We start from the raw sequence: 13,731 nt of genomic DNA on the forward strand, positions 1-13,731 counted from the left end.
TTGTATGAACGTACTCAGATTTGTAAAAGACCAGCACGCTGAGTTGAAGCATAAAGATCTTTCTTTTAAATATTATCCTGGCTACAAGCTATGTATGAATACTGTTTGCTGAAGTCCTTTTGCTGAAATTAAAAAAAAAAAACATTATCATCAGCATATAGTAAACAATGTGAATTGCTGACCCCCATATCCTCTAGAAAGAAGTTTAAGGATCCATACTGTGAAGATTTTTTTTAACTCGTGTAGTAATTTTGACTCTAAATATGCCTCCTCTAGTAGTGGAAAGATGATCCCAAATTGTCAAGCCTGTGCCAGTATCATAGACTTTGCAATGACAAAATACAGAGTGAATCTACCGAGTTAAGAAAGATTGGCAAAAGTGTTTCTCGTTTGGTAACACCAAGTAAATGTTTACAAAATTCAATGCGTAGTCTTTCTGAAAGAATCTTAGGATAAGCCTGATCTACATGTTTTTGCTGAAGTTGAAAAAATGGCAAGATCAAGCATATGTATAGTAAAGAATAGGCTGGTCGTGAATAAACAACAGCTGGATCAGGGGAACTTTTAACACAATCAGGAAGTTCATTTAGAAAAAATTTAAACAAATTTGGACTCAAATTGTCTCCCTGTTTTACTCCAACTTTAGTTCTAAAGAGATCTCTTACCATACTCTCTAACCATATTCAATAGCTTAAGTTTTATCCCTGGGAGAATGAAAGTATCAAAAGCCTTCTGGAAATCAACAAAGCAGGCAAACATTCTACCTTCTTTTGTATTACAATACTTATTTATAATAGTTTTTAGAATGAACATATGGTCAGATGGTCGTGTTTTTTTTTTTGTTTTTTTTTTTTTTGGTAAACCAAATTTGGCTCTCATCAATGATATGATATTTATCTAAGGATTTACAAAGACGTGTATCAAGTATCTTATTAAAAAGGCTTCCCCAATGAATCAGTAATTGTAATTTCTCGATAGTTATTAAGATCGGATGCATCATTCCCTTTATGAATTGGGAATAAAAAACGTGTGGTCGAGGGTTCATGGTATTTTCCATAAGAAAGACAAAGATGTATAACGGATAGCATGGTACCAATAGGCGTATTCAGAATTTTCTAAAACCACGGGTAATAATTATACCTGAACTTCGAATTTGCACCTTACAATCAGCTTGACTATATACCAAATGACAATACGACTTCTCAAAATCCAGGCTAAGAATAAGATGTATGTTGTTTAATTCGATTACGGACCTGCGAATTCGCGGATATGGTCTTGTCTCGATAACGATCCCCATAACATTATTTTGACTCCGTACTTATGCTCTTTTGACTTAAAGTATCAATTTTAAATTGTAGATTTTTCTTTTAAATTCCACCTAGTAGGTACATACTAGTTTTTAAAAAGTTTATCTTTTCAATACATGCAAAATATAAAGAAAATAAATCAGGATACTGTTATTTCATGTGATGTCAAATTTGTTAAAATCGCTTTTTCTTAATTCGTAACTAAGAATGATCATAACCAGAGCTGTGTGTTAAAATGAATTCTCCACTTTTGAGAATTTATACTGTTATTAAACTTAACAGCTTATAATTAGTTGCCTCTTGGTTGATTTTATACATTATATTTTAAGTAACAGTGACTGGTCATTTCATTTTGTATTGTTTTTTTTCTCGATTCGTTCCAATTTTCTTTCCTTTCGCACTTTACTGGTATCCCTCTCTTCACCTCTTTTAGTTTTTATCATCTAGTGAAATCAACTTCACAAATATATCATATAATATATTCATATAACAAAAGACACGTTTAAAACTATTGACTTGTCTTATTAGGTCCTATTTAATAAAGAGTTACGACCATCACAATTTTAAGTTACGACCATCCTGAACATTTTTGGTTTTTTAGTTACGACCATCATGCTCGAATTATTGAATGATCATTTTACGAAAATTGGAATGTTTTTATGTATGAAATTTTGTTTCAATATCAACGCACTGACGATTAGTATGTATGAGACAAGCAGTTTTACTGAAACATTTTTTTATTGCACGAAAATCGGAAAAGAAAAATGTATCCCTAGAGTTGTCTCCCATCTTCGGATGGTCGTAACTTTAAGTTACGACCATCCGCTTACCACCAGTGATATTTATAAGTATCCGAGAACATGACGTTGATAAATGTGTCACAAAGAATGTCTTAGTGATTCAGTTTAGTCACATGAAGCCTTAACGTGTAATGGTATTGACCTTTTATGAAACATTGAAATATTTAAATACATTTGACATACTGATGACGTTGACCAGTTGTGTCGTTTTATTCCCCCTATTTCTGTTCTCTTTTCATTCACATTATCTTAGACATATTTAGATTGATTCGTCTGTGACATAAATTTATCAACAATTCAACGCTTAGTTTTGTTCTGTTAATGAAAGGACGTATATAACCTTTCCTTCCTTTACAACTATATGACAATCAGTCAGTTTTATTAATCTTGAAAGCCTTCAATATTTGTCAGTACCTATGATATGTTTTTCCAGATTCCTATATATGTATTATAAAACATCATCAAATTGGTAGAACAGATGTTAACTCTGACCACAATTGGAACAAATTATATATATGGGTACTGACGTTAAAGAGTTTGAAATACTACAGGATTACCGGTCTGATGACGGGGACCGTATAAAAAATTTCAGATCATCAATGGTTATCATTTGAGTTTTATTTAAATACAATTGATGTGTATTTCACCTTGTCTTTTATTCTTAAATAAAACACAACAATATAGAAATGCATTTGCCGAGTAGATAAATTTGATTTGAATGGCAAATTTACGTAGATTGTTTTTGGTAACATATATATAAATCAAACACATATGATACAAAGTGTTCGGTGTGTTCAAAGGTTTGACACATTAAACTTATATAATCTTCTCCTTTAAGACTGCTGAGTCACAATGAAATATCCAGAATAGAACCATTCTCTTTTACGAACCTTTCAAGTCTTCAATACATGTGAGTACCTGTATATTTTAGTCAGCTTTGAAAATGTGTATAATCTCAAGGTTAAACATCATAAAGTTTGTAGAAAATACGTTAACTGCGACAACACATTGGTGGCAGTTGATATAATCTGAGGAAAATTATCAATTTCATGACACGGTCTCGTTAGACAAAACCTGAAACAATTCAAATGTCTGATTCTTGAAAAATATCATTCAATAAATTAAATTAGGCGCTTATGCTCATTTCTAAAAGTATTACATTGATACAAAGAATAGCATCCTAAAATACAGATTGATATAAGAAAAAAAATAACAATGATATTTAGATCCTGCAGAACATTCCACAGAATGTTTTTATATAGTCATTACGTATATATAAGTATTCATTTATTAGACGTTGACATACAATAAAAATAAGTAATACTTGATTCAATTGTTTCACAGTTTGCTCTAGTTTTCATTATTGGTCATGAAGAAGTTGAATTGCTTGGTTTTTTTTAGACAACTTAATAACAACAAGATACGGTTACTGGAGAGAAATACGTTTATCAACACAACAAACTTGGTTCAAATGTAAGTCATGATGTAAATATTATGTTGAGAGTTCCTTAACTTGGATTTTTCTTTCAATTCCCGTCAATTAACTCACAAATAACTTATTTATACATTGGCAGCTAAGTACAGTTGATTATTTGTAATATCGTTTATTAATGAAATTAGATTAAGTCTCTCCATCACAACTAAAGACCGAATGTTGTAGGGGTTGACATGCGATATAGATACGTGTGTTGCCCTCTAGATTTACTACGTTCAGTTCAAATATATCGTCGTTTAATCCATAGTTGCCTACTTTTATATTTGTTTGTAAAATTATCAAAAGGTATATCTATCACACAAATATTAAGAAAAAAAAGAAATGCTGTAATTGAAACATTATATTTCGGTAATGTTCACAATCATGGCTTAGTACAAAACTTTGAATTTTTCGAAAAAAACTAAGGATTTTCACATCCCAGAAGTAGATTACCTTAGCCGTATTTGGCACAACTTTTTGGAATTTTGGATCCCCAATGCTCTTCAAATTTGTATTTGTTTTGTTTATAACTATTTTGATATGAGCATCACTGATGAGTCTTATGTAGACGAAACGCGCGTCTGGCGTACTAAATTATAATCCCGTTACCTTTGATAACTATTAGTACATTAACTACAAGAATGGAATTATCAATTTCATGACACGGTCACGTTAGACAAAACCTGAAACAATTCAAATGTCTGGTTCTTTAAATAGATCATTCAATAAATTAAATTAGGCGCTAAGGCTTACTTCTAAAATATGACATTGATCAATTAGCCACAAAGATTAGCATTCTAAAATACAGATTGATACAAAACAAAAAAAAGCAATGCTATTAAGATCTTGAAGAAAATTTCCCGAAATGTTATTATATAATCATAACGTATATATAAGTATTCATTTTTTAGACATTGACATACAATAGAAATTAGTTATACTTGATTCAGTTGTTTCACAGTTTGCTCTTTTTTTATGATTTGTACTGAAAAAGCTGAATTGCTTGATTTTTAGATATCTTAATAACAACAAGATACGGTTACTGGAGAGAAATACGTTTATCAACACAACAAACTTGGTTAAAATGTAAGTCATGATGTAATATTCTGTTTAGGGTTCTTTTACTTGCATTTACCTTTCAATTAACTCACAAATAACTTATTCATTTATTGGCAGATTAGTGTAGTTAATAATGTGAATACCGTTTATTGATGAAATTAAACTAAGTCTCTCCATCACAACTAAAGACCGAATGTTGTAGGGGTTGACATGCGATATAGATACGTGTGTTGCCCTCTAGATTTACTACGTTCAGTTCATATATATCGTCGTTTAATCCATAGTTGCCTACTTTCATATTTGCTTGTAAAATTATCAAAAGGTATATCTATCACACAAATATTAAAAAAAACGAAATGGTGTAATTGAAACATTATATTTCGATAATGTTCACAATCATGGCTTAGTAAATTAACTACAAGAATGGAACGCCTTTTTTTTATTGTGAATTGAAACATAGCTGTGTATACCCTTTTTCCTGTCATGGCTAAATTTAGCTGACATGAGACAGGAGCAAATCTGAACAATCGTTCAATAAACCATTTTTTTGTTTTACTTTATGCATGTAAATTTGTTAAGATGTACTAAGTTGCAGCAATGTTTTTTATATGTATATTATGATCAATATTACAGAGATTTGCATGGAAACAATATCAGTCATATCGAAGAACACGCTTTTTGGAACTTAACGTCTTTGCATATTTTGTAAGTTTATTATTGGTATTTACGAAACAAATTTTAATGTAAACAGTGTAAACAAATATATAGACAGTAGAAATCCATGGTCGTGGGTATTGGATGTGTAAATCAAGTCTTAACAATAGTAATGGTAGGAAATCAAGTACATATTGTAACGTTCCGGGGTTTTCTTATCAGGATATACACCCGAAGTTACTTTTGTGGGCCTCGGGTGAAGGAAGTAATAATAAAAATCATAATGGAAGTTCGTTAATTGTATAATATCTGTATAAACAATACATCAAATACAGTGGTTTCATGAATCAAAACACGCTAATAATATGATAAGCAATACGGCAAGTTGCATTACTTGCACCAAGTTTAATAAAACAATTGCTCGGAGCAAGAATATCTACTTGGTGCACGGCATTCAAATACTCAGCGTACTCGGTGCAGCAAATCTAATTGGTGCACTGCATTCAACTTGAATACTCAGCGTACTCGGTACATGCAAATCTACTTGGTGCACTGCATTCAACTTGAATATTCAGCGTACTCGGTGCATGCAATTCTACTTTGTGCACTGCATTACATGATGCATGAATCTACTTGGTGCACTGCATTTAAATACATTCACCAAGCAACTTAACTTGGTGCAGCAAATCTACTTGCTGCACTGCATTTAAGAGAGACTGCCAACTGCATGGAATTTGTTTGAAAGAATCTCAACGTAGGAACATGCGCTCCGTATTTTATACTACGTGTGACGTAGTACACAAGTTCTTCTTAAACAAGAATACATAACGTTACATTTGGTGCGTTATACTGAAACTAAGTATAAACAAATACACAAATAAGTCTTTCCACTAGTAAAGATCTATTTTGATATTGAAATATGAAAAATCAGTTTAAAATGTTAGTTCCTATGGCTTTATGATGTATTAATATCAATTTAAAGCAAACGTCAAAATCTAAAACGTCCGATTAACCTATGACCTTGACCTCAATTTCAAGGTCACAAACCAAGGATCTTAAATCAAAAGACCCTTGGTTTTTAATATGTTTGGTTAAAGAGTAATATCACTTTACGGGTAAGCCTAAATATAAGATGGGCAAAAATTCCCATTTATTGTCTGCGCACCCTTTCACTCAAAATATACAAGTAAGGACATGTCGCAACTAACAATTTATGAAAAATTCTTTGTCGATATGTCATACGGTATTTGAAAATCAGTGAAAATAAGCAAAAATCAAAATTTAGAACATGACCTTGACCTTTGACCTTGACCTCATTTTCATTTTTTTGGACCAAGGACCTCAAATCTGAAGACCCTAGGTCTCTATCACTTATGGTTTACCAGTTAGAAATGCATAATACTTATATCATTTACATAAGGGGAAATAACTCTCATATGGAGTCTGTAGAAAGCTTCGGTCCAAATGAATTGCCTAATCCTGAAGATGTAACGAGCAATTTGGTAAAATAAATTTGTCGTAATCTTTTACGGTTGCGAAGGAGTAGTGGCCACAAGAAAAACAGTGTTTGGAGAGATAACTCATACAACGTAAATATTTTGTTACGCGGTTGAAAATTTTTAAAGCGTATAAACTATACAATATCATATTCCAAATATCTAAGCGACATCTTTTGAAACATCAACAATACGCAAGAAAAAATTTAGGCGGAAGAAAAAAAATAATAATAATTAAAAACCAATTGTTCAAAGAACAATTGAAGGTCTTTCAACCAATAAGGATCTATTTTGATATGAAAATAAGAAAATTCAGTTAAAAATGTCAGTTCCTATGGCTTTATGATGTATAAATATGAATTTAAAGCAAAGGTCAAAATCTAGAACGTCAAATTTACTGATGACCTTGACCTCAATTTCAAGGTCATAAATCAAGGACCTTAAATCAAAAGACACTAGGTCTTCAATATGTATGGATAATGAGTTATATCGCATAACACATTATTCTAAATATAAAAGGGGCGAAAACTCCCATTTACGGTCAACACATCCTTGCAATCAAATGTTTAGTGTTACAACATGTCGCAACTAACAATTAAGTAAAAAAAATTGTCTATATCTTATAAGGTTAATGAAAATAAGCGAAAATAAGCAAAAATCTAAATTTAGAATTTGACCTTGACCTTTGACCTTGACCTTATTTTCATTTTTTTGGACCAAGGACCTCAAATCTGAAGAACCTAGGTCTCTATCACTTATGGTTTACCAGTTAGAAATGCATATCACTTGAATCAAATGAAAAAGGGGGAAGAACTCTCATATGGAGTCCCCATAGAGCTTCAGTTCAAATGAATATTCTTATCCTAAAGATGTAACGAGCAAATTGGTAAAATAAATTTGTCGTAATCTTAAACGGTTGCGAAGGAGTAGTGGCCACAAGAAAAACAGTGTTTGGGGAGATAACTCTTACAACGTAAAGTATTTTGTTACGCAGTTGTAAATTTTTAAAGCGTATAAACTATACGATACTATATTCCAAATATCTAAGCGACATCTTTTGAAACATCAATAATATGCCAGAAAAAAAATTAGGCGGAAGAAAAAAAAAAAAAATAATAATAATAATAATCAGAACAAATTCAATAGGTCTTTCCACGGAAAGGTGGAAAGACCTAATAATTAAATAATTTCCACGGAAAGGTGGAAAGACCTAACAATTACAAATATAAATAAAGTAGATATTTAGATATAAAGAAGTCGGTATATTTGATAGGGTCAAATTATGTTATTTTTTTCTGTAAAATACGAACAACTTATATCTGCGTATATCAAGTGTGGAACGGAGAACACAGTAAAAATATCAGCTTTCAAATCACTGGGGCTTAATACTATTACAATTAGGGATGTTGACTATTGTCATCGTATGTGCTTGCTGTAATCTGTTCGTTTTTGGTTTTAAGTTTGGGAATCAGTTATAAACTATCGTAAGAACTATAAGTATACTATGTTATTGAACAGCTCTAGAACAGTTCTAACCAAGACATTTCAGAATAATTTATAAAAGGTTTAACTGTCGGTATACTGTGAGTTCAGTTATTTTTGTGGTTACACATTTTTGTAGAAAAGAAAAACTTGCATGTTTGTGAATATTTAACATGTCCAATTTCGTTGTTTAGCCTAAGTCTGCATACACGCATTAAGAAATTTAACATTCGTAGAGTATTTGATTTCGTTGTTTAACTATACCCCGAAATCCTCGAAAATTGATATCAGACAAATAATAATAAATCCACAGTACTATGTTATTGATCACTTATAAAAATATCTAGATGACAGTGAAGGATGCACGTGTGCTCAGGCCAGGTTGTGGAACCACCATTATATGGTTAATACATACATGTCGCACTTTAACATCGCAATGTGTTTGGGGCAACACCGTCTCCCGTCTCCCCCCTCCCCCTGTTTGTCAGAACCCGTTGTTTAACTATACCCCGAAATCCTTGAAAATTGATATCAGACAAATAATAACAAATCCTCAGTTACTATGTTATTGATCAGTTATAAATAGATCTATCCGAGACATTTCAGAATACGTCTTAGTGTAGAACTGCCGGTATACTATGAAATTTGCAGGGACGTTAAGAGTGTTTCTAGAAAATTTCCATTTTCATGAACAACAAAAATCATGTAGAACTCAAAGTAACTTTTTTCTCGGAGAATTTTAATTGTGACAGGCTGGGTTTTCCTACAATACATAAACATTTTCCTCCATTAAATGACATTCCACCTCTGATGTATTATTGCAAAAGACAAAGAATGATGCACTTGTGCTCGGGCAAGGTTGTGGAACAACCATTATATGGTTAATGCATAAATGTCTTACATGTCGCACTTTAACATTGTAAAGTGTTTGGGGCAACACCGTCCCCCGCCCTCCCACCTGTTTGTCAGAATCCAGCTCATGTCCTAGTGTAGTTCCAATTTTGCAAGTGGCTGTTCATTATACGATTTATTAGCTTTAACGGTTTCACATAGTGTATGTTTATTGTGAACCAGGAACATTTCATTTTCTCATCACTTAGTGTCTGACGTCCGGTAGCCGGCGTCGTCCATCGCCGTCCGTCGTTGTTGTTGGTTTTCTGTCGTCGTTAACTCTGACAAAAATCTTCTCCTCATTAACTACTTGGCCAAATAATACCAAACTTGAACACAATCATTATTAGGATATAGAGTTTGTATATTTTTTCCGATGACATGGTCAACCAACCAAGATGTCCACCATTTCTAAAAGTAAATCATAAGGATAAAATGTAGATTATATATCTGAAACCAAAACATTTAGAGCAACTCTGACATGACATAACATAGTTCATCAGGTCAAGATCGATCTGCCCTAAAAATTTAAGAACAATAAGACAACCAGTTGATGGGTTGCTGCCCCATAAGTTGAAATTTTGAGAACATTTTGTAGTTTTAGGTTAATATCTTGAATATCTTTATAGATATAGATAAAAGCTACATGCATAATGTTCAGAAAAGTAAGATCTATAAATGAGTCACCATGACCAAAACTGGTCAATTGACCCCATAAGTAATAATTGGCCTTAAAAGTCAAATTTTAAAAAAAATCGTATTTTTTTTTATTTTTTTACAAAAGTCTTCTCTTGAAACAACTGAGACAAATTGACCAAATCTCTCTGTTGTGTACTCACTCGAAGCTTGATATAAATTCATGTAAAATTGATAATTATTATGTTGATTCACATCACACCTGTACAGTGATTTTCGTGCATCAGACAATTATTATCTATGATGTTTATTGATATTGTTATATATTTATGTTCTTGTTCATAGTTATAACGGAACATAAAACATTTCTTTTCTATACAAGGATCAATGACACCAAACAGACATATTCTATGAGTTGTAGGTTTGCAGCATCCAGTCATTTAATATTACAATCGAAACATAATAACAACATGTAAACAAAAGTTTAGAAAAGCAGCTGTTACGAAAAAACAGTACGTATCACATTATATTCACTAGAAGTATTACCAACAGCCTGCACAATCTACAAAATACAATTACAAAATATTCGAAACAATTCACACCTTAATAAATAAAAAAAAAACTTGACAAGATACTGTAAAAAATTGGACAGTGTACATGTGCATCTTTCTACTTGAACTAAATCTAATTTCGTATGCAACAATAATCAGCTTTCCTTGTACTATAGATATATTTACTTGGCTTTTTTTTGTATTTAAGGGACCTTACAGAAAATCCTCTTAACTGTGACTGCAGTATTTTTGCATTCTGGTCATGGTTAATTGAACGATCATCCTTATTTGTAAGGAACTTTGCTAAATGTAGTAACGGAACATTAGTTATATCACTGCAGTCAGCTGCTCTAGACACATGTCATCGTAAGTACTGCCAGTTGATAGTGACCTTTAAAGTATTACGTTTCGAAACATTACATTCATGAATTCCATTTTCAATCAGCAGAATCTCAAATAATTAGTATAGTTTGTTTTTATGACAAAACAATATTCAAGGATGAGAATCAACAAAAACAAAATTGCATACAAAGGGTACATCATATATGTTTCAGTGTTTTCAGAGTTATCTCCTGTCAATCCACAAAGAAACATTTAAATGTAATTGTAAAAAATTACTATAGAATAATACAGTATATTTACAAACACAAAAACAACACACAATTTGGATTTGTAGATGAATCAAGTAACAAAAAAAGATGTATGATTTCTTCTTGTTTTTAAATTTCAAAAAAGGTACATTTCAAAAATACTGAACTTCGAAAAAAAATTCTCAACGGAACATTTCTAATTTAATTGAAAATATTAAAGGCTAAAACAAAGTCATGTCAATAAAATGAATAACAACTGCCATATTCCTTTGTTGGTTCAGTCATTTTTTATGTATACAATGATGAATTAAACCAGGTTTTTATAGAATGCATCGAACGCTGAAAGATAACAATACCATTCGTCTCTTGTTAATAACACGAACACATAAGTGTCCTTACAAACAACGCTATATTGCTGAGTATGCAAAGTGCTCGACAAAACTGCTTTCTATAAAAAAAAATAAACATATACTATATCAAAAATCATAACCGAGCTTCAGAATTATTTGGAAATATTCTACCCTTAGAATGATGTGAATAAGATGTAATAATTTTCCAGCTGATACGATTTTCTCGATCGTGATTTTCCTATCATATTATCATTGTCAATCGAGAATGTTTGCTTATAATGACTCTTTTCTCTTATGGAAGTGTATAATTGACAATTTAAATTATCTAGAGCACAAACGTTATTGAACATATATGCTACAATTGTCTCTTTGTTCTTAACGGTGTTGTCGCTCAATTATACGTCAATCTGTCTTCGACTTCGATTTCTCTTCAAAAAGACAGATTCAAATTTATATTCTGATTTCTCTTACTATTTTCATTAAAACCATGACATGAACATACAGTTTTACCAGTGCTTTAAAATTAAACCGCATCAGCAATCAGTATTTGGTTTGCACATACACAAAATATTTCATTGCATTTTATTTTAAAAATAATGATAAAAAGGGTTAAATTATGTGTAGGTTGCTAAATGTGTTAATGATTTTGCTTTAATTTTATATTAACTTATTTGACAATTCATGGTAGAATTGTTTTATTTAAGCTGCTAACTGTCAATGCTTCAATGGTGGGAAATGTGTGGCAATGGGTTATACCCTTATTTGTAAATGTATAGGACAATGGACCGGCACATTTTGTCAAGGTATATATTTGATTACATTCAAGGAAACACAATAGTAATGAAACAGCTAAAATTACAGATGTTTATTATAAACATAGACACTTAAGATGGAGATATTTTAGAGAAGAGATCTGCTGTTCATTTGATAACATTTGTTTGCAAACATTGACAATTATAATCATACAACTACGTTTTCATAGCTTCATTGCAAACTGGTCATGTCCAGCTAAAATGAAAAAGCTAGCTTGGAATGTATTCCCATTGAACAGTAGAGTTATGTTGTTTTAGTCAGACATGCTTAATACATTCAATGCGTATCGGCGCTTTTCCGATCAAATTTACATCGGAAACATTAAACGTCGAAAAATATTTTTTAAATTGTAATTGTATCGAAAGGTTAAACTCAAATAAGTTACCAAACTAGTAACACTCGACAATCTGACAACGTGACTATTTTAAGTGTCACAATACATTCCAATTTATTGCCCACAAGCTGAAAGTCCAATCTTTCGTTTTAATGTGTGTTCATAGATTTAATTTTACGCTTATACTTGAACAGACAGTCAGTGTACCTCGTACGAATGTGGATTTGAGTGACTGTTATATATTTGGAAGTATGAATAATCATACTTAAACTGTTTAATGGGTTAATTATGCATGTTGTCAGTACAAGATATTTTGATGATCGCTTGTATTGATATTTTTATATAATGCTTGCTTTAACATATATCCTGAGTTTTATATTGTATGTTCAGTTTAATCATCAATCAATATTCTCAACATTTCAATTCATACTAACAGTACCAGCTTTTCATGTTAGAATCAAAGGTTGCTTGTTTGTAGGGATTAATTGTTTTATAATATTCGTTATTAATACAAATGTGATCGAAATAAAATAATGTGTTATGTATTGTTACTTGATAAATCGTTGTTAAAGAAATTTAAAATCATAATTTTCATAGTTTTCAAACAACGATTTGATGATTAAGAAATACTTTTTTTCACAGGAGAGTTCTTATTATTTTACACAAAAGAAATCAATTGCTTAAATAAACAATAATATAATTTCAATTTATGAATTATTTAATGACATATATTTCTATGTTACCTCTTTTGATGAATTTTTTAATTAGAATTGTTATCTTAGCTTTAAAATGTTTTCCTTAAAAATTCTTATACATGATACTTTTCCAACATCGTTCATATAATGTATTGTTAGCAATATTTGATAGTATGTATGTTTTCTTCATTGAAATATTTTTCCTATTTTCAAGCCTATATTAAAGCAACTGACAAACTTTTTAAACCTTATTTATTTACATATTGTTTATATTCTATATTTCTGAATAATTGTTTACATTCAATTTATGAATCACAGATATTTCATCTTTTTTAAAGTAAAGCCTTATTCTGATGCTAATAAAGAAAATTATAAAAATAATTAATTCAATGTATTATATTATCATTGTATGTACGTATGACCTGAGAATATAGTCTAAATACAACATCAGCATACGACGGGTATGATGTGAAGTGAACTGCTAAAAATCAGAACAAGAGAAGGTAATAGACTTTTGAGAGTCATAATAGCATCCGATTGTTTGTACTTCGCTATATGCTACCTATCTTCGAAAAGGGTCGTTTATTCCGTAAAAAGAT

The 13,731-nt window shown here is 31.1% G+C and overlaps 1 protein-coding gene across 4 annotated transcripts in view; it reads left to right on the forward strand.

Annotated features, from left to right (window-relative positions):
* LOC143052809 (uncharacterized) overlaps positions 1-13,731 on the forward strand; it is a 163,582-nt gene that overhangs the window by 29,688 nt on the left and 120,163 nt on the right. For 3 of the 4 annotated variants that reach the window (XM_076225915.1, XM_076225916.1, XM_076225917.1), the window contains exons 12-17: positions 2,946-3,017; positions 3,509-3,580; positions 4,596-4,667; positions 5,274-5,345; positions 10,559-10,716; positions 11,995-12,093. In XM_076225915.1, the coding sequence (XP_076082030.1) occupies positions 2,946-3,017; positions 3,509-3,580; positions 4,596-4,667; positions 5,274-5,345; positions 10,559-10,716; positions 11,995-12,093 (545 nt within the window). Of the gene's footprint in view, positions 1-2,945; positions 3,018-3,508; positions 3,581-4,595; positions 4,668-5,273; positions 5,346-10,558; positions 10,717-11,994; positions 13,636-13,731 lie in introns of all 4 variants that reach the window. The other variant, XM_076225918.1, reaches the window with a different exon arrangement.

This window comes from Mytilus galloprovincialis, chromosome 11 (assembly GCF_965363235.1).
Source record: "Mytilus galloprovincialis chromosome 11, xbMytGall1.hap1.1, whole genome shotgun sequence".
Classification (NCBI taxonomy): domain Eukaryota; kingdom Metazoa; phylum Mollusca; class Bivalvia; order Mytilida; family Mytilidae; genus Mytilus; species Mytilus galloprovincialis.